Genomic DNA, 22,635 nt, shown 5'->3' with positions numbered 1-22,635 from the left:
ATGCTTTCAGTACCTTCTTGGTACATTATTAATGATATTTACATTATCTTATCAATATATATATATATATATATATATATATATATATATATATATATATATATGCACACACAGTTTAAGACAAGTTAAGCCTTATTCATTAACTTGAAAGGTAGTCAACATACCGTTGCAGTGGTATCTGCTGCCCGTGGCTGCACTCCTTTGAGACCTACAACCCTACAGAGTGGTAAAGCAATAAAAGAAATCATCAGTTAATGACTTCAGAACTTCAAAAATCTCTGAAATGGGAAACTACGTAAGGGAAAACAAGAAGCACAGGGCAAGTAGCACACTGCCTTGGAATACGTACCAACCACCCCTAGGAGCATCGGAATAAGAGCTTGGATCCATGGGATCCAGCTCGTCATCCTCGTCATTGCGTTTCCGTTTGTCTTTTTTGTTACTTTTACCAATTGGTGGTTTGGAACTGGACCTGCAGTCCAAATGATCAGATAAGACTTAGAAAATTAAAAAAGATCCTCGTTGATCTATATGCATGAACATGGTTAAACAGTATTCTCAATTAGTTTCAGGTATTGCAGTGAAAAGCTTCCCCTTAAACTAGTCCAAACGGTAGTTAATTGTTACTACATGCAGCATGACACAATTGTTCTGACATCTTCTGCTGTCATCATTTGTATTATCATCATCATTTACCTGGCAAACTACTTACCTCCAGTGAAATAAAGCAAGGATGAGAGTTGCTCATGACAAACAAGGGACAGAGCTAGTTAACAGAAACTTTTTCTAAGAAAATACTTCCATTGTCATCTATATCTACTGTATTTCACCAATATAAGTTCCAAAATAGTAATAAGGAAGAATGTAGAGATAAAAACATTCATTTAAAGTTTAAAGGGATAAAGCATTTAGTTCATTCACTAACTAGTATGATGATACACCACTACTAAGTACAAAACTAACATGCAAGGCTTCGATATGACGAAAACTTAAGCATCATTATCATGGACAAAAAGAACTAATGCAACATCAAAGACCTGAATTCCTAATGGGAATGTATACATATCAGGAAGACTACCGTCAGAAACAAGTGAGACCCCAATGGTGCAGAATCAGGATCCGACGCTTAACTTTAATATCCACGCACGCTTACTTCCTCTCAGTTTCTCTTAAAGATCTAGACAGGGGAAAAAATATACAAAAAGAAGAAAAATATGAGAGAAATTTGAAATATGTGACCATAATTGAGGACAAGAGACTATACTTTCTGCATCCATATCACTTAGGGCATGTTTGGTATGAAGGAGAACATTTTCTCGAAAATGTTTTTCAATTTTCTCATGTTTGGTTGGCCTAAATGTTATGGAAAATATTTTCCTAATGAACTCATTTTCCTCCATTTGGACGAAAATTACTTTCCTACCAACAGAAGGGAAAACATTTTCCAAAACTCTCTTCCAACTTTCCCCACCCCTACTGTCACTCCCTCAAATCCACAACCTCGCCAGCGTCACCACCCAAGGCCCCCAAAACCCGTCCTACCACCTTGCACCCCGACATCACCACACCCACCCACAACACCCCCCTCCTACAGACCTACCCTCCTACCCCACGCCCCGGCCTACCTCTCCCCTCCCCCCCCGCCCAAAATCTTGCCACCGCTCCCTGCCCGACCCGGACTTTACAATCCGAAACACGAAAGTCGAGGACCGGGTGTTAGTGTCAAGGTCGGGTTCAGGATCTGGGGTCGAGGTTCGGAGTCGGGGCCAGGTGTCAGTCAGAGTCGGTGTTCGGGTTGGGTGCCAAGGTAGGTTTGGTGTCCGGGGTCGGGTCTAGGTCCGGGATTATAGTGTTTGCTTAAATTATATATTAAAATGCTCTTGGGACAATATTTTCTCCTTATTAATCAAACACCAGAAAATAAGTAAAAAATGCTTTCTTCCCGGGAAAATATTTTCTAGGAAATCATTTTCCATCATACCAACATACCCTTAATATGCCTCCACTTCAATTCCCAGAAAAAGTAATGGCTCTTTTCTTTCCCCTTCAATAAAATAATCTTCAGGTACACACCTCCCTTAACACCACCAACAAGCCCCTTCACCCGGGAGATGTTGGAAAAGAAAAAAGGGATAACGGAGAGGCTTAATAACAGTAAACAGCACCAGAGAAGCCCATGGTTTTTCTTTAAACAAAACCAAAGTGTACCTATAAAGCTGTTTAGAAGTAATAGACTTGAACAGTGAACAGGCAGCATACCTCTGTCCCTGAAACCTTTTCTCAGTGTCGTCCGTAGCACCTGCATAGCCAGAAGTTTGCTGTTGTCTCTCCACATTTGCTGACAGATAGTGGCTTTGAGGAAGCTTAAGAACTCTGCATCCAAAACAGTATCAATGTTCAGAAGAATGATGCATCCTAGATAAGCATGATCGTTGAATTTGAGACAGCTCCTTTAAATGATTAGCTGTGACCCACGGAATACTTTTATTTATTTAAGTCTAAAAAATTACCCCTCAATTGTGGTTAATTCTATTTCTCAAACTAAGATTGTGGAGACAACAACAACAACAACAACAACAACAACAACCCAGTATAATTCCACTTAGTGGGGTCTAGGGAGGGTAGTGTGTACGCAGACCTTACCCCTACCTTGGGGTAGAGAGGCTGTTTCCAAATAGACCCCCGGCATCCTTCCCTCCAAGAACTTCCCACCTTGCTCTTGGGGAGACTCGAACTCACAACCTCTTGGTTGGAAGTGGGGGTTGCTTACCATCAGAGCAACCTTTCCACAAACTAAGATTGTGGAGACAGTAAAACTCAAATCCAAAACCTTTCCATGCTCTAATATGATGTTGAATTTGAGTAAACAACCTTCTATAAACGCTTAAGTGGTTCGCGAGAAAATACTTACTCCCTCCGTTTCATATTATTTGAGGTAGTTTGACTCGGCACGGAGTTTAAGAAAAAAGAAGAAGACTTTTGAAACTTGTGGGCTTAAAAGCTTAAGGGGTAAAAGGTTCGTGGGGCCATGCCATTTGTATGGCTATAAAATCTTCTCATTAAGGGCAAAAAGGGTAAAATGAAGAGTTTAAAGTTGAATTATTTCCAAATTTAGAAATGTGCCATTTGTTTTGGAACAAACTAAAAAGGAAAGTACCTCATTTAATATGAAACGCAGGGAGTATATTTTTTTGTTTAAGGTCTATGACAATGATAAAGTTTCGAATGATGCAAACTTAATGATTTACATTCAGTGGACTATAACCATGTTCACAGACACTGTGATCCAATGGTTTTACAGGCTGTTTTTAAATCTAAAGTACCAGTACGAACAAGGGAGTTATATAACAACCTAGTTATTTGTTATGGATCAGCTTTTTTATTCAAATTTCTTTGTCTAGCTTAAGCAAGACAAAAGAGGAACTTGAAATCTAAACAAGCAGAGGCACTAGAATTTCTTTTAACTATATAAACTTGTTTCTCAAACTTGCTCTTTTTCTCCTCAAACTAAATAAAGTCAGAAAGAATTTTTAAAGAAAATGCTGAAAATAACCTGTTAGAAAATACACTTGTCCCCCATTTGTTCTGTAAGGGTTTCCAAAGGGTTTATAATGTCTTGAGGCACTCCACCCATTGCCTCAATGTCTTGGAAAATTACCCATACTCTTTGATTGACTTTGACATGGTTTCAGAGCCAAACACTGGTAGCCCATTTGCACAACCGTCTTCTCTCGACCTACTCTGTTGCTTTGGACTTGTCCTGCAACTCAGCCCATCGAACCATTAACTTTCCTCCGGTTCTCTCTCTCTCCCCCCCCCCCCCCTCTCTCAGCTCGAATACCACTCTTTAGCCTAATGAGTTTGATCTCTCTTTACATCAGGTCCAAATTTTAGTCCTCTATAAATTTGACAAAGAAAAGTCTTCAATCCACGTGTAAACTCTAGAAGTGAGTTACATGTATAGAAGGATGCTAGAAAATACAATTGACCCTCATTGGTTGTGCAAGCGTTTCTAAAGAGGTTTATAATGTCTTGGGCCACTCCAAACTTAAGGTTTTTGATTGGATACTCAAATTATTTCACAGAACCGAAAACACTAAACTCAAAGAACCCTTCTAATTCAACTGCATGTAGTAGATATTGGACTGCACATATAGGCAGTGCAGTACATTAACAGCAAGCAAATAGGAGAGCAAAAACAAGAAAGCACTAAAAGCTGCAATAAAAGTTTAAGTTGGAATCCTGCTCAAGAAAGGGTACTTGTACGCAGTACCAATATACGAGAACAAAGACAAGACAAGTAAACACAAAAATGTCAAAAAGAGAAAAATATATACATTGACAACACACCTAGATATTAGACTGCACATATAGGCAGTGCAGTAACATTAACAGCAAGCAAATAGGAGAGCAAAAACAAGAAAGCACTAAAAGCTGCAAAAAAGTTTAAGTTGAAATCTTTCTCAAGAAAGAGTACTTGCAACAAAAACACAAACAAGTAAACACAAAAATGTCAAAAAGAGATAAATATATACATTGACAACATACCTAGTGCAGTGTTTGCAATAACCCCACGACTGTACAAGGTCCACGCCCCATCCACCACATTCAATGCATTTCTGGGATGTGGAAGCTTGATCACCCCAAGTTATATTGGTTGCATTGCTTGCAACTACTCCATCATGGTGCTGCATGGGAACCTGCTGTGGTTTAGAAGGATGCTCCCATTGTGATACATTCGTCTTTGAGTTATAGTAATATTTTTGACCTGCAAACACAGTTTGTAATATTGAAAATATAGGTTCAATATGATATGAAAATGTCAGGAACTCATACAACAACGTTTGCACTTGGAGTACTTTGACAATTAGATAGCGATAATAATCAAAATTGTGACTAGATAAGACTGATACCTTAGATAAGATTCTCTTTGTTTATTTGTCTAGCAGTAAACAAACACACAATGTACAACTGTTACACCCTCACCAGTTCAAAAAGAGAGAAAAAAAGGCACGTCAAAGTTCAAACTATGATGTACAGGGACCCCCATGGTCGTAAATTATGCCTAGTTGGGCAGTGACACAATGGAGCTGCCCCAAAATGATAAAGGAGAAATGTAACAGGACCTCTGGATTTAGGGGTTTGGAAAATCAGTACAGTTATCCCAAGCATTACTGCACCTTCGACTATATTTTATTTTAAAACACGGCTTTTTAACATACAACAACTACAAACCCAGTGTAATCCCACCTAGCAGGGTCTGTGGAGGGTAATGTGTACGCAGACCTTATCCTTACCTTGTAAAGGTTGAGAGGCTGTTTCCGATATACCCTCGACTCAAGGAACAGTGAAAAGGAAGCGACAAACAATAACAACAAGAAATAAAAAAGACACGTGTAATAACAAAGATCTGGAAAAATTAATGTGTCAGGAAATGATTACAGCAATGAGAAAAAATTTAAAAAGGAAAAAAAGAAGAATATCAAGATAATCAACAGTATGCCACCAAAGATCAAGAGACCAACTTATCAAATTGCAGTTTTCATATGTGTGTTTTGTGCTCTGAGCAACTTGCCGAATTGCAACTTTAGTCCCTAGATTTACAAGTTGAAGCACTTCAGGACCTTTGGTTTTTTCTTATGAAGGAAAAAGAAGACTAAGCCTAACAAAACATACCATATCGAGATTATTTATGAGATATATACAGATGTAAAAAGTTGTATGTCTCCAACTGAAAGGAATTTCTGTTCTAGCATGGAAAATAGATTGCTTTTAAAGAGATCTATTTTGCGCCGGTACAGAAAACACAAGTACTAATAGTTTATGTAACCAGCAGTCCATATGAAATCTACTCATTTTACCCTCGATGGGCTCTTGTAACACGAGTAGACAAAGAAGGATCATTTACCTGAAGTTGAAAATAAAGGCTTATACACATCTATAAAAGGGTTGGGATTTGGTCCAAAGTCATTCAGCTATATATCTAAGTCCTTCCATTTACGTCAAAGAGCATCGGGCCTACAAATAGGAAGGCATCCACCATTCATTGTACCAATATGACACTTTTGTTGAGGAACTAATAGCTTCATTTGCTGTAACCTACAAATAAATGACCACTTGGATCTTGGCTTGGGTCTGGTCAGACGGGAGAAGTTAATGATAGTTGCCCCTGGTTTGGGCCCAGAACTGTTCTTGTATAGTTTTTCACTTGAGTTGCGGCACTTGCCAGGAAACAGTGCCTCATTTTTAGTAGCAATAAATGATGATTATTTCTCTTTCTTCAGATCTTTTGAAATTATCAACCTTTTACAACTATTTTGCACCTAAGGTCTTCCCGATGTAAAAAGTAAGGTAGTTCAGGAATATGACCTTAGCATTTATTTGTAAGTCTGAATCACCCTTTCTTTCTTTATTTTTTCTTTTTACATTTGAAAGGTCCTACTTTTATCAACGAAAAAAAATTACTGTAGCCTCCCTTTTTTGCTTATTATCTTCTTAAAAAGGGCATTTCCATTATAATATGTAACTAAAGAATGAAATGATTCCTGGAAAAGGCAAATCCAGAAAAGGGGAAGCCAAAAAATCTTTTGAGAAATAGCAACTGTATCAAGATTCACATTAATAAAAAAGGATCAACCTACTAGAATGAAGAAAATAAATTGAACGTTAGAAAAAATATATATTTTAACTCAATGTATTACAACGAATTAAAAGTTCTAAGTGGTAATATCTAATCTTTCTCCATCCACAAATAATGAAATAAACATGTAATAAGTAAACAACTAGCAAAGTTGTGATACATAGCATACCAGTTGATTCATCAAAAACCTCCTGCCAATATTCAGGAAGTACTGAATGCCCCCCAGAAACTAGTGCAGGAGCCTCAGTAGGTCTTTCCCACTGACTTTTCCCAGAACTTCCATTATAATAGTATAAAGCACCACTTGCAGGGTCCCTAGCTTCAATCTGCATTCTCAAATTACAGAAAATTATCAACACTATAAACATCAGTATTTTTTAAAGGGAAAAGCGCAAGTGACAAGATCTGTGGTAATTGAAGCGAAAGCGACAAGTAAAGCGTGTGTTTCCTTGAAGTGAAGCACACAATTTATGGAAAATCATAACATACCACATACATGAATTCAGTACTACAATAATCAAATTGCTGTTAAAATAGCTTATTTCAGCGTCTTATATACAACATTGACGACATTAATCCAATTCCTCAAAGTTGAGATGTAAAAAATCGACCATTTCTTATATGGATCATTTTGCTTCATTGTTTGAAGAGCACACTTCTCTGAAGCACATGACTTCATCCATGAAGCGATAACCCCTCGCTTCGCATTGCTAAGCGATGACTTCTAATAACACTGATAAACTCTTGACTTTCTCCACAGAATTCTAAATTGCTAACAAACACATGTAGGTTCAATTTAGAGTTGAAACAATACAACAAAGAAACTTAGTATCATCCATCGATACTACTAAGACAAGTATAAGAACTGCTTTAATGACATACTTCTTGGTTCACTACTATGAAGCCGGAATTGATGACATTCAAGCCTAAGGATGTTGGTGGTGGTCTGAAAGACTAAAACCTGGTGGAGACACCTAACAAGGCGAAAACATAGGAGGCAACATCTCCAGAACACAGTTACTGATAGTTGCAGAGGAGATTTTGACCCTGAACACGGAATTTGCTATGTCCGCGTTTGTTGGTCGTTCCAATGGGCACGAAAATGCAGGAGTGGAGAAGAATGCCTTCCCTTTGGCAATTATTGAAGGGGAAAGAAGACTATCCGAATGGCTGAGGGAGAGGTATTTATGCTTTCGGAGCTTTTTGGCGTGAGTCCTTTGCAAGGATGGAGGATAGAAGATTAATGTGTCCTTTGAAGGGAAGGATAGCCTTTTATCCTTTATTTCATTTGGGTGCACCCATGAAGTCCCTGTAGGTATAGAAATTAGGTGTCATTTGTGGAGAACCATACTCCCTCTATCACTATTTATGTGATGCACATTCCTTTTTAGTTGGGGAAATACATAAGTTGCACCCTGAACTTGTCCGGAGAACTCGGTTGCACACTGGAACCTTACGAGTGTTCATGTTCCCCCTCATTCTTATTTTTAGTGGATATATACCCCCTGAGACATATAACACCACCTTCATGGTTGGGGGTGATATACACTCCCGCCACGTAAGCGCCACCTCACAGACACATTAGTTATTAAATAATTTTACTTTTTTTCTTCTTCTACCACCTCATCTTTGCCCATTTTTTTGTCCTTATTTTCACTTTTTAGCCATTTTTTTCATTATTCCATCTATCAATTTCTAACATCTAAAGTACCTGATCTCCCTTTTTTTCACCACTTCGTAGCTATCTTAAGCTAAATTCTTCACCATCCCCTTCATCAACTCAGCCAACACACCTCCTTTCTCGAGTTAGTGAAGCAAGCAGTTTACGTCAGTGTTATCAAAGGCGAAGAGTGCAAAAAGCTCTAAGGTCTGTTGGGGCTTTAAGAGCAAAGCGCAACTAAAGCGTGGGCTTTAATGAAAAAAGGCGCAACTGGAGAAAAAGTAAAAATATGGATATGTAGTCCAAGACTAATAATTATAAGCATTAAAAGCAAATATATGGACAAAGAAATTGAATTTTCTTACGATAAAGCGAAATATCAATTATTTAATGTCGCATTTTCAGGATTACACTCATTGGCAAGGAAAAGTATGCCTTAGAGCCTTGATGCGACACTAAAGCGCCCACAAAGAGAGGCGAAGCACTCAACATGTTTTGAGCCTCGCTTCAGGGCTTAAGCGCGCCTTTGACAACACTGGTTTACGTCAATAATGGAGAATTGTAATTTTCACACGGTCAACGCCATTGATGTTGAAATTTCTACTGAATTCTAAAATTTGGCTTCAAAAGGAAAATGATCTTCCACGTAAAATGTATTTTAATTTTCTTCTTTTATTTTTAACAAACCCAGAAACTAAAACCTATAAACACAGTGGCGAATTCTACCCACCTCGCGTTACTGGGCACTCACAGAGCATAGATTTTCCACTAATCTTTTTTGCCTATACAATCAAACGTGGCTGCTGAATCATTGGTGGCTCTTCTCTAATATTGTTTAAAAAGAAACTCATGTTAATTGGTTGAAGAAGAACAAAGAAAAAAAAAAAGAAAGAAATGAACCAGATCTATGGCTGAAAATGGTGACAGAGCAAGGAAGAAAGGGAAGGGTGGGGGCGAAGAAGAGAAGGAATAGGGAAGGTACGAGGCCCACTTGTTAAAAATATTTAAAAATAATGAACAAAAAATAAAGAAGATGGACCAACATTTTCAGTTTTGCATTTCCATACGCGCTCATAAATCTTTTATATTTAAAATTGTTCCATGTCAGCTTTTGGGTGGTATATATCCCCTAAAAATAAGAATAAGGGGGAACATGAACGCCCGTAAAGTTCCTTTGTGCAACCGAGTTTTCTGAAAGTTTAGGGTGCAACTTATGTATTTTGCCTTTTTAGTTTGTCCTCAAGAAAATGATACCTTTCTATATTTAGAAACTATTCAACTTTAAACTTTCCATTTTACCCTTAATGAGATGATGATTTATAGCCACACAAAATATATATGGCTTGTTATAAACCACAAGTTTCAAAAGTCTTTCTTAAAATGGGACGGAGGGCGTATCATTTTGTAAGCTTTTCTACTTTTTGGTACACTTCTTGTACAAGGGTGAATCTTTCGTCCATTGTTTATAAAATCCTACTACTTGATAAAAAAGGGAAGGAAGATAGAGTATTGCAATTACTGAACGACAATGAAAGAAATGCTAATGAGTCTAGTGAGTTACGGAAAAGAAGTAGGACGGACGGAAGGGGTAAAAGAGTGGCGAAAGCCCAAAAAGGAAGAAGAATTGTGGTGTAGAAAAGAGCTAGAAGTTGAGGGAGGGGTGAGTTGATGGAGGTCGGAGGAGTGAGAGAAGGAGAAGAAGTTATCTATCAAGGTTAACATCCTATCTTAGAATGCTGAGGGGATTGAATGACCTTAATAAGAGGGCCACCATCAAGGTGGGAGTTAGAGAATGGGGGCAGAATTAGTATGTTTTCAAGAAACAAACATGGAGGTCATAACAGGGGCAATTGCAAAAAGTGTGCTGGAGGGAGATGGGTTAAATACAAGTTGCTTTTGGCGATACACTTTCAGTTGTCAAAGTCTTTCAAGGACCAGACAAGAAAGAGGAAAAAACTAGAGAGTACGAATGCTCTAATTGCCAAAATATCAATCAACAAATAAATAAATTAGACTGAAGCTTTTAACAAATCATAAGCTAACATTCCGTAATTATAGTCAGGTAAAGCTGTCTGACACAAAAAAAAAAGCAATAAATCAAGAACTTCAAAGGAAAGCTTAAACTAGTATATTAAGCCATAACTCACCCATCCCACAGGCAAATTGGCATCTGATGTCTTTGGTAACTGTGCCTTTGAGCTCTGAAATGTGCAGATTACTTCAGATAGAGTTGTTAGAGACATTTTATTTTCAAGAGACAAAGCATGAAGAGGATAATTGGATATTGAAAATTGAGTTCTAGGAACAGAGGTTACTAAGAATTGACTACGAGTATCTCATACGAACCAAAGAGGATTTTTTGGTTTATCACAAAGGTCAGAAGACAGAAAAGATGTCTAATTCAAGATTCTAGTCACCCAGGACCATCTGAAGTACGTCAAATTTAAACAGGAACTAGGAAGATAGCCTGTAACTCATAATCAACTTACATTGCTTGATATGGCATTCTTCTCTATTTCTGAATCAATCTTCAGAATACCTCGAGCCCTCAACTTCTGCTTGAGGTATTCAGGCAACTCTTTACCAACAGAATTATGTCCAGAACTCCCACTAGGCTCTGTACCATGTTGATTTGTTCTGTGACCAGTGATTGTATTTGTCTCTGAATATGAAAAGGCAAAAACAAATAACCCAAAGAATATAATATAGAATTTAGAACAAGATAATAAATACATCGCCCACGGAACAGGAAGCCAGTCTTACTGTAGATCGAGACATCAGGAGTTGAAGCACTGTAATAAGCACCTCCACCTGGCACACCATATCCATTTCCAATTTCCGCATTACCTGGCAAAGGAGAAATTTAACGATTCCTCATCCTGTTGTAATAACACGAAAATTTGAAGTCAAATCGAACTAACTCATCATAGGAAAACTGAAGAGGATTATCCATCTATAACTGTTTCACTTCCAAGTTTCATAATATGGTTCTAGAGCATAACATTCTGTGAAGATGGAAAAGAGCAACCTGTCTCTCCTGTACATGAAATTCTGGCTCAAAACGGGTGAAAGTTTACCATAATTTCCAGAACTAATCAGTCCTTTGCTTTCTTTTTAATACTCAAAATAAGAACTCTTTTCTGATAAAAGTAATGCGGTGCCTACACTAAGAAAGAACAAAAACAGGGTTTGAATTCTGTGCTACTAATCATGTACGAGCACCCATTGTTCTGCAAAGAATGCCAAATCTAAAGCCCTGTCTGTTTTAGTGACGCAATTTACAACGGAATACTCTAGTCTTTATTTACTTGGATCTAGATTCCAGATTGTTCTAATTTTAGGCCTGCTCTGGATTTGTTCAATTTAGGGAAGAGATGGAGTGAGCAAAATCTAAATCTCCCTTTGACCCTACAATTTCTCCACAACAATATAATTTTCCATAGATAAACATAGTAGGGTCAACTATAAAGTGCTTCAACTCCCAAAGTTTGCCAAACAAGAAATAGATCAGTTTCATGCAACATCTGGTAAATCTTCTCGTGCTGGTTGTGGAGGGCACAAGAAGAGGTAGAGGGCGGCCTAAAAAGTATTGGGGAGAGGTGATCAGGCAGGATATGGTGAGGCTTCAGATTTCCGAGGACATGACACTGGATAGGAAGATGTGGAGGTCGAATATTAAAGTTGTAGGTTAGGAGGTAGTTGACTCTTGTCTTACTTCGTACCTTTGTGAGACTAGTCTGGTAGGGTTTTTGCCTAAGACAGCTAGTGGCAACGTACTTTTCAGTGCAGGACCTATTTACTAGCTATCGCTTTTGCTTTGCTTTGCATCTTTCTTCAGGATTTCATGTTGTTCCTATTTTCCCTATGACTTCTATGGTGATACTAATATTGTCTCCTTTTGTCTTTTTGTTTTCTTGAGCCGAGGGTCTTTCGGAAACACCTCTCTACCCCTTTGGGGTAAGGATAAGGTCTGCGTACGCACTACCCTCCCCAGACCTCACTAGTGGGATTTTACAGGGCTGTTGTTGTTGTTGTATTTGTTGTTGTCGATTAATAAAATACCTTTTTTTATATGTAGATACAAAATACCTATTAACTCATCTTCCAAGGTCAAACTGTCATAATATACCTTAAGCTTGAAGAGATAGTGTTAGACTGTACCTCTCTTGCCATTATGAATTCTTCCCCAACAAAATAAGCCAAAATTAGCACATAAAACAAAAGGCAAAAGAATGAGGATCATCCAGATAAAGCCAATAGGTGTTAACAAATTCATTTTGTTGACTTTCCGTGCCTTCATATGCTGCAAGTAAACATATATCTATACTTGTGAAGGAAAAGGTAGGACTTTTTTTCAATTTACATTTTAGTTGTTTCATTACTTCTGGCAGTAACCATTGGTAACATGTACAATTCAGTTGTTTCATGGCCTGCGAAAATATTAAAAGTTAAAAAGAAAACGTTTGTAATAAATTTATTCTATGTTTTTATTATGACATCATCACAAGGATATCAACTGTTCCATATAAATTGCACGAAGATACCAACCTTCCTCAGGCTGTGTCGCCTTGCCACGCTTTAAGGCCATTTGCACTCGATGCTCTGCCGTCATTTGGAGTAAATGCTCCTATAAATTGCAGTTAGCAGACCGACTTAGTAAGGCCAACTAGAAAATGTGTTGCCATGAAGATATCACAACAAAGGTAACAAAGAGTCCTAAAATAATTCAAACACCTTTAAAGCATTTCGGTCATGTCGACCTGAGAAAATATCTGAACTATCCTCAGGTCCGCTTGCAGGCCTTGCTTCTCTGGATTTGAGAAGTGAAATTGTCGTAAAACACCCATTTATTTAGTATAGTTTTAGTTTCATAAAGTTACAAAACAAAAGCAACAAAGACAAACCTTTGACTTTGTATTACTTTCTGGGCTGCAATTTCCTGTGCAGGCAAACAAATAATTTAGATCAATATAAATGAAGAAAGAAATAAAGGACGAATAAATAGGGTACAACAGACCTGTTCATGCAGAACAGCATTCTGAGCAGCACTCTCAAGATCATTAGTACTTTGCGGCTGCAACTTTAATCCGTTAGCAGATTCCAAATTGGACGGTAATGTATTGAGTATAGCCTCAGAAGACTCTTGTCCAGAGGTACGAAAAGTTTCAGAGCAAGGTTGAATAGAAGGAACAACAGGGAAAAGAGTGCCATCGCCATTGCCAGCACTGTAATGAGAATTAGCAGTTGTCTGAAAGGAGTGAGGCAAATGGCCTGCAGGATTATAAGTTGGCACAAGCGGTGAAGAATTTGACATAGAAACTCCAGGTGGAAGTGGCTGTTCAGTATGGTCATCCATAAATATCAAACATAAGTATCCAATATCTTCAAGTTCCAGAACTTTGAAGAGTCAAATATTCACGATACCAGGCTGGCCAAGAATCAGTCCACCTGCATACAAAAGTCTGCGAAGGATGAGTTCAATAGACAGATATTATTGCTGTGCAAGTTGACTGGTGAGAAAAGGATCATAATCAATGTCTTCAATAAACAGAAAAAAGGAAGAAAATAGATAAACTGAGGTGTGGCTTTAGCATTGGGAGAACCGATCCAATTCAAAGTTTTATTTTTTATAAGAACGGAGAATGCTCTCACTAAATGCTTTTCTGTCAACCCATTTTGCTTCTTTCAGGAAGCTTCCCAAGTTGAGAAACTTATTCACAATTTTATAAATCACTAGAAGACATGGTGTCTACTGTTCATAGCATTGAGTTTCATCCTAAAACTCTGAAAGCAGCAAACAAAATCGAACAACTGTTCTCTCATTGATTTACCATTCGAACTCAAGCAAGCACTCATTATTTATCCAAAATAGAATAGATCAATTGCTACTCATTCAACCAGCAGATAAGATTTGATCTAAAACAACAGCCAGTCGGGAAGGTGATAAAATTTTGCAAAAAGTGGTCCTCCTTCTGAATGCAAAGGTCATTATCCTTGTCTTCTACCTTTTAACTGGAAAAACTTTCATGTCAAATACTCTGATTGTCTTGAATTAAATCTAATAATTCCAAACTAGGTGGACTATTCTAACGATGTATGTCTATCTTGAAAACTGGATAAATTCAAAAGATGACACACAATTAGAGTTGCCAGCAGGTCCGGCACTAAATCCTAAGAGGAATGTCGGTAAATGTGCCTTCCATCCTCTTTCATCTGCTCGAATTTCTGCCTCTTCACTGCTCAAGCCCTCCTTCCTACTGCTCAGAATATTCCAAAACACCCTTCCTTAGCAAGACAACTCAGCATTGCTAGATTCATTCATTTACAACATTAATTAAAACATCAAATTGTAGATGCTTTAAATGTCCAAGAAGCAGTTTAGAAAAAAACTAATTTGTATCAGATGAATAGCTAGTATGCACAATCCACAAAGGACAATGATAACCTGCAAAACATTCGATTCACAAAATGGAATGCAAGGGAGGAGCAGAAAATGAGAAGGGGTCAATTATTTTGTTCCGTAGAAAATTATTATCCCTCCTCCCCTGATATTGTTTTTGCGGCTTAATGACAACTAAAAAAGAAAGTCTCCTCTTCACATCCAGATTTATAAAGCACTCTCCAATTGTCCCGTACTTCGCTTCCTTAAATCCTTCCTCTTCTCCCCCACATTACAGTAATGAAGGAATGTGCACTTCCTCGGCAACCCTTAAACGTAAAATATTTATCCTACTTTACAACATTGAAAATGGATTCTTCACTTCACTCATACATGATCAAATCGTTAATATTGCACGCTGATCCAGTAGAAACATAGGGGAAGTCTTGCATAGAAAAGATATGGAATCGCTGCCTAACAATGTGATCAACCTTTCATCTAGCACCTAAGTGAAGCCTATCAAAGTGGCCCAATCCACAGTCTTTAAGTGACAGAGGATTTTCATCGAACACCAAACGTGCAATTGATACGTATTAGCACAACAAGATTACATAGGAATCTATTAGGCAGCATTTCGAGTCAAATGCTTGTTCGCCACGTACAAGGATAATTTCTTTGGCGCAGTTCTCATGAAGGTCCTAGAGTAGCGAGTCAAATATGAGAGAGAAACACAGGGTTCGCCGTACTATGATGAAGTCTAGTACAGTTCTCTCATTAAAAGGTGTATGAGAAATTTTAAAGTTATAAAACAAATTGGAATCTGTAATTCGATGAATACAATACAATATTTGTGGAAATCTAACCTCAAAGGAGTAGGGCTTTTGCTGCTATGCTGGAAGTTGAGATGACGAGAAAGAAGCTGGCTGGATATGGGACTTAGGGAGTTTGGTTTATAGGAGAGCGTATAAGCACTGCAGTGAAATGTAGGCTGAAAGGACGAGAGCGGGGGATGAAGAAAAGAAAATACACAGACCCTCACCGGCTCCAACACCCCGATTTCAACCCCAGAAAAGAAAAATTCACAAATAATACTCCGTAGTTACTACTGTAATAATAAGGGCGCCAACTATTTACAACATTCGGAAAAGAAATGTTGCTTTAACTCAAACAATTTATTCCAAAATATTATTACTTTGAGAGCATGGGGCAGTCTGGTGCACTAGATATTTAACAGGAATAAGCTAAAGTGGTTGTTAAAACAAGACGGAGTGAGTTTTATATTATTAAATGAGAATTGGGATAATATATATATATATATATATATATATATATATATATATATATATATATATATTTTTATATNATAAAAGGTATAAATATCCAATAGAACAGTCGAGGTATATATACATTGATCACGACAATAATAAAATGAAAAGGAGAGAATATTGGACTCCCATTTTCATACCTTAGTGTAGAATTAATAAACATATCATTTCAGCATGTTGTAAAATCTTCGGAATGTCTTGTGTAAATACCCATAATTTTCTCTCCCAAATCTCCACTCAAACCACTTCAACACCCTCCAATAATAATCCTTCTCATATTAATACATCCATCTAGCTCTTAGGGATATCCCATCGTTAAGAGCAAAGAGAGAAAGCAAGAAAAGCTTCGGTGAATTCTAAGACCTTTCCTAGTTTTCTAAGCAAGAAAATATGGGGAAGAAAGTCACAGCTGGTCAAGCTTCAAAATCACATAAGATCATCTCCAAGAATAATAACCATATTCATGACAACAAGAAACAACTCAACAACTTGATCAAATTCTTGAAACCCAAAGTTTATATCACAAACTCTTCAAACTTCAAGAATCTTGTCCAAGAACTCACTGGCAATGGATCATCAAGTCCTATGATCTCATCCCCACCTCCTCCTGATCATCATCACGATCACGATCAACGGTTGCAATTCATTGATCACCAATATCAAGAATATAGCCAGGAGTTATCCATAGATTCATCAAAAGGAAGTATTCCATCATCCTTTAATACATTTGAAGCTTCTTTCCAAGAACCATCTTTCAGTTGGTTGGATAGTAATAATTATTCCAATATGGGAAACCAAGATCAAATGGATTTTTCTGAAGAATATAGAAATATAGAGACATGGCTATTGGAGATGGATTCATATACTAGCTATCATCATCAGTATGAAGGACACGTTCCGTTTATTCAAGAACAGGTTTCTGTTGATGATTATTCCAGTCTTTTGTGAGACTTAATTAGCTAATAAGTCTCGTGTGTGCATGATTATCTGGACTACTTACGTACTGTTCATATCTAGCTATGTATATAGAAAGTACTGTAAATGGTTGTGTATATATATATATATATATATATATATATATATATATATATATATATGTTTTTTTATATTTAATTCGCGTGTTCCTTAATTATTTCATCGGTTATTTTACATTTTTCGGCTAGCACAAACATAAGTTTACTCTGTTGACACTTTGATGTGCACCTACTTCGTCCTATTTCATTTACCTAGTAAGCCTCTTTTTTCTGTTCTTGAGCCGATGGTCTACTGGAAACAGTCTTTTTACCTTCATAAGTTAGGGGTAAGGTCTGCATAATATCTCACTTGTGAAATTTTACTGGATGTATTGTTGTAATTGTTGTATTGTTACCACAAAGCACCATTAGAAATTGGGATAATATATTACTCACAATTGGCTCCGAATTGTTAACTATACACCTATGTTTCGTGACAGTCATATTACATCTCTCGCTTTTTGTTAAAACTAAACTTATCACCACCTTTACTAGAAGTTGTTGCTCCCCGATTGTTACTATTTGATGTTACTTTTTCTCCTCTTTTTCCTTATAGTCTTTTGTCTCCTTCATCTGTCTTTCTCCCCCCTCTTTCTTCTTCTTCCTTGCCACCTTCTCTTGAGTCGAGGGTCTATCGGAAACAGCCTCTCTACCTCCCCAGGTAGGGGTAAGGTCTACTTACACATTACCCTTCTCGGACCCCACTTGTGGGATTGTACTGGATATGTTGTTGTTGTTGTTGTTGTTGTTGTTGTTGTATACTTATTAACACCTTAAGGTGTCACGTATATTTAACTTATTTTCACTACTTCTCCTATTGTATCGGAAAAACTTTTGTTGCATACAGTAGTCGGAATATCTAATTTTTTGAATATTTTCAGACCGTTTTGGTGTAGTCAGAACAAAAAGTATGTTAGAAAATATTTTTCGACTACTGTAGAGTGCTCGGACAATTTAGTTTGCCAGAAGATCAGAAAATAATCGAACTTTTTGACTACAGTAATCGAAAAATTAATTAAATAATTTTTTATTTCTCTATATATTTTTAACTACAGCAGTCGGAATATTAAAATAAAAAATAATTATTTATTAAAATTTTCAACTACCATAGTCGGAGAATTTAAATTTCTTGGAAAGTGCATTAGATTTTTCGACTAGTATAGTTGAAAATTCATTTTTCTGGAAAAAAAATGTCCACTTCCGACCACTTTCGAATTACACTAAAACTGGGCATCCTTTTAACATAATTCTGCTGTTTTGTTGGCTATACCACTTGCTAAATAACCAAAATTTAATAATCCAACCAAACATCAAATTCCAGACAATCAAACTTAAGAAGATTCAAATAACTAAAGCCTTCAACAAATAAACATTTAAACCCATTAAAAAACCAAACTAAAGTATTAATCAAAGTCTAAAATTCAAATCACACTCAGCGCTGCTGGGACCAACTCCGGTATGTACACAAGAAGTGCAGATGTAGTATGAGTACAACCGATCTCATGTACTCTATAAGTGTCGAGCCTAACCTCGACAAAATAGTGACGAGATTAAGACGGGTCACTTACATTTACCTTTACGCGATCATAATAATAACATAAAAGACTGGAATGGAAATAAAGCAGTTAACTCATAACTACGAACTCAAAATTCAACTACCAGAGAGCCTAGAATAACAAGTCTTATGAACTCATCTCAAATACAGATGTAAATCCAACAGTCACAAACAAATACAACTTATACAATCCGTTGTGGCGCGCAACCCGATCCCACCATATCATCTGTCAATATCATAATCCACTCTTATTTCACCGTTTCAATTTCATTGCCTTTCAATTTTCGTTGCGGCGTGCAACCCGCTCCCCAAACAATTTCAATCAACAATAGCAATTGAACGACCGAAATTTACAAGATTTCTCGATCAAGAGAGTAATTGTACGAGGCAATAAAGATTCACATAATAATCAAAGAATCTCTAGTAACTCGAATGTCTCAATTTTACCAACTCATCGATATCTACCAATTAACAACTCATACAAGTGAAACTACGTTATAGAAGGAAACAAATTTTATAGAACTATAAGACAAGTATGACATATGACAATTTAAATATGCAAGTAAAGCAAGTGGAGACAAATAGCAAATAAGCATGGAATCACGGAAGGGATGGACAATTTAATACAAAGATAACTAAATGACACGTAACAATTATGACATGAAAGTCAAATACACATGTAGCAATTAAGGCATGAAAACAAGATATATTATGAAGTAACAAAACATGGAAGCAAGTAGCATAACGAGGCATATACACTCGTCACCTCACATATACGCTGTTTCCCACGTAATTCACATAACAAGTAGATCAAAGGTTCCTAATTCCCTCAAATCAAGGTTAGACCCAACACTCACCTCACTCCGCAACTCAAGCAATCAATCAACCACGGTCTTGCCTTTTGAACAAGCCTCCAAACCAACCAAATCTAGCAAATTATTGACCAAATGATTCAAAATAAGCTTTAGAAACTATCCACAAAAGAAAAAGGTTCAATTTAGATCATTTTTGAAAAAGTCAACCCCGGGTTCGCTTGGTCAAAATCGAGATTCGGTCCAAACCCGATTATCCATTTACCCACGAGCTCGGCTATGTGATTTATTTCGAAATACAACCCCAATTCGAGGTCTAAGTCTCAATTTTACAAAAATCTCTAATTCTACCCAAATTCCTAATTTCTACCATGAAAACCCTCAATTTGATATTGATCTCATGAAATGTAATGGGTAATTGAAAAAAAATGGATTAAAGTCACTCACCAATGAATTTGAGAAGAAAAGTCTCTTGGAAAATCGCCTCTAGAGTGTTTAGGATTGAGAAATGAGGAGAAATGAGCTAAGTCCCGTTCTTCCCCTCTTTTACTCAGCTGCAGATGTCGCAATTACTATGTCTTGTTCGCAATTGCAAACACGGCAAATGCTAGACAAGGATCACAAATGCGAAACGTGTCAGAAAAGCACCACCATCGCAAATGCGGTCAAGAACTTCGAAAATGCGAAGCAGACTCCAGTGGACAGTGATCGCAAATGCGTCCACTTCCTTCGCAAAAGCGAAAGTCCACAGTTCGCAAATGCGAACAAATTCTCGCAAATGCGAGGTTCACCCAGCCCAGCCTATTCTCGCAAATGCGAATACTTCTTCGCAAAAGCGAGGCTCGCAATTGCGAGATCTGCAACGGAGCATCAAAACTGGTACTACACCAGCAGTCTTCACACTAGCAAAACTTATTCGAAACACGTTCGAAACTCACCCGAGCCCTTCGGGCTCCAAACCAAACATGCACACAAGTATAATAACATCATACGAACTTGCTCGCGCAATCAAACCACAAAAATAACATCTGAATCTACGAATCAATCATCAAAACGAATGAAATTTCAAAGTGAAACTCAAGAATACTAGAATCACATTTACGCGTCCGAATCATGTCAAATCAATTCCGAATTGAACCAAATTTTGCGGACAAGTTTCAAATAGCGATTTAGACCTATTCCAAGTTTCAACCTCAAAATCCGAACCCGTTAGCTAAGAAGTCAACCTACGGTCAAACCTAGTAATTTTCAACTTTCAAAAATGCTAGTTTTCGGCAAAATCCGTCAAAACAAGTTAGGGACTTCCAAATTCAATTCCGGGCTTACGCCCATGTCCCAAATTACGATACAGACCAACGGAGATCATCAAAATACCGGTCCGGGTCTGTTTACACAAAATGTTGATCGTAGTCAACTCAAACCATTTTAAAGGCAAAAATTCATATTTTCTTCAATTTTTCACTTAAAGACTTTTCGAATAAGACACGGGCTGCGCACACAAATTGGGAAACGCTAGATGGAGCTAATCGAGATTTCGAAATACAGAAATAGAGACTAAATCTCGGAATGACTTATCGGGTAATCACGGTAAGATTGAGGCATGTGCTTCTTCATGAACTCTTCCATTTTAGCAAATTTAGCTTCAGTTGTTTCCCACAATTGCGTCAGCATTTCAATCTGCTTTCTCACCGCTCCCATTGCTTTTTGATTTTGCAAAGTAGAAGCATCCGATAATAGTAACTACCTAATTCCATGTCCTCCTCTTCTTCTTTGTCAATTTTTTGAATTACTTCCTTCTTGGTTTCTATTCTGTTCGACCAAATTCCAAGTCCAACAAACAATATGAAATTAATACCAAAATTAAGAAAAGAGATAGAAAGCTAAGTTGATCCAGATAAAGGAAATAGTTGTGTCAAACTTTGATACTCCATTAAAATAATATATAACTGAAGAATATCCTGTACACGTAGTATTTTCTAGTCTGAAACGTACTAGACACATTTTGCTACCTAACTATATATTGTCATCTGAAGAAAGTCTGATTTCTGTTTAACCAATTTTTTGGTCTTAAAGGATCAATCGAACTCCACAGACCAATAATTTTAGTTCAGGCCAATATGTCTTGAATTTTGGATGTAGCCCAAATTCTGTATGAACTTCATCCAATAAAATTCAAGTGTCTACAAGTCAGAGAACAATTTACTCATCATATCATTCTTATGGGATATGTTCTTATTCAAAAAGATTTTACAGACCATCGAGCTGTGACTACAATTTAAACCTTTTACGATCGCAGATTACTATAGCAGATCTAAAACAATGCAGATACTCAACCAAGCATCCAGTTTTTGTATTCCAGCTATGACAATGAGTTAATACGAAAGAATTGAATTATCCTTTTACTGAAGAGAAAAATAAATCCAGTTCCAGGTTGGGTTAGCTGTAACACTTCGGAAAATTTTGAAGTGTTTTAAGGTCATTAAGACGATTGACGTGTGCAAATTATATTTATTCGCATATGAACGAGGTCTAATGATATGAAAGATGTTAATTGATCATGATAAAATGTGTACGAGGTGTATTAGCAAACAATTAATTTATAGTCTAAGAAGAGCCCTAAGGCTAAGTCAAGTTGGAAACTATATGATGGACTAAAGTTTCAAATGAATTTGTACGTACAAGACCTAACTTGAAACGGGTACAACTCTCACTATATAAAAATTTATATGGTGTACGACTTATCAAATTAAAGGTCTATGAGTACAGTTATTAACGTTTCAAACTGTTTGGCATTTGAATATTTTTACAAGAAATTATGATATTTTTACTGAAAAGTGACACAGCAGCCACGCAACTACACGAGTGCGTAGCCGCGCTGTCTTGTGCGTAGCTGATTCCAGCAAGCTATTCAAAGAAGGAGAGGTGAAGAGGAAGGGCAGTGTAGCTACACAGGAGGTGTGCATAGCTACGCATGTCATCAGACCTATAAAAGTGGCTATTTTGGGGAGAGAGAAAGAGATTGAATTTTAGACTAAGGTAGTATGATAGGTGAAACTATATTTAGAGTCAAAATTCTATCTTAATTGTTTCCACAAAGAATAGTTATCTCTTTGGTACTGCGAAAATCAACTATATAAATCTTAGGTGACTGTTGTAATCACGACTCCTCATACCTATTAAGAAGAAACAATCTTTTTGCAGTCTCTATTACTTTAAAGGATAGTATAACTAATTATAAATATCCATAACAC

At 37.1% G+C, this 22,635-nt stretch overlaps 1 protein-coding gene across 1 annotated transcript; it reads right to left on the bottom strand.

The window, feature by feature from the left end:
* Positions 1–155: 155 nt before the first annotated feature.
* LOC109240555 lies at positions 156–15,859 on the bottom strand. Its single transcript, XM_019407206.1, has 14 exons — positions 15,543–15,859; positions 14,439–14,557; positions 13,318–13,748; positions 13,205–13,239; positions 13,035–13,110; positions 12,849–12,927; positions 11,064–11,147; positions 10,790–10,962; positions 10,448–10,501; positions 6,810–6,966; positions 4,549–4,768; positions 2,260–2,373; positions 350–472; positions 156–216 (listed from the first exon to the last, which is right to left on the bottom strand). Exons 3-14 carry the CDS (start codon positions 13,654–13,656, stop codon positions 156–158), a joined length of 1,515 nt encoding a protein of 504 aa, XP_019262751.1. The 5' UTR covers positions 13,657–13,748; positions 14,439–14,557; positions 15,543–15,859.
* Positions 15,860–22,635: the final 6,776 nt, after the last annotated feature.

The sequence above is a fragment of the Nicotiana attenuata genome, unplaced genomic scaffold, assembly GCF_001879085.1.
Source record: "Nicotiana attenuata strain UT unplaced genomic scaffold, NIATTr2, whole genome shotgun sequence".
Lineage (NCBI taxonomy): Eukaryota > Viridiplantae > Streptophyta > Magnoliopsida > Solanales > Solanaceae > Nicotiana > Nicotiana attenuata.
This window is presented reverse-complemented; position numbering and strand designations above follow the sequence as displayed.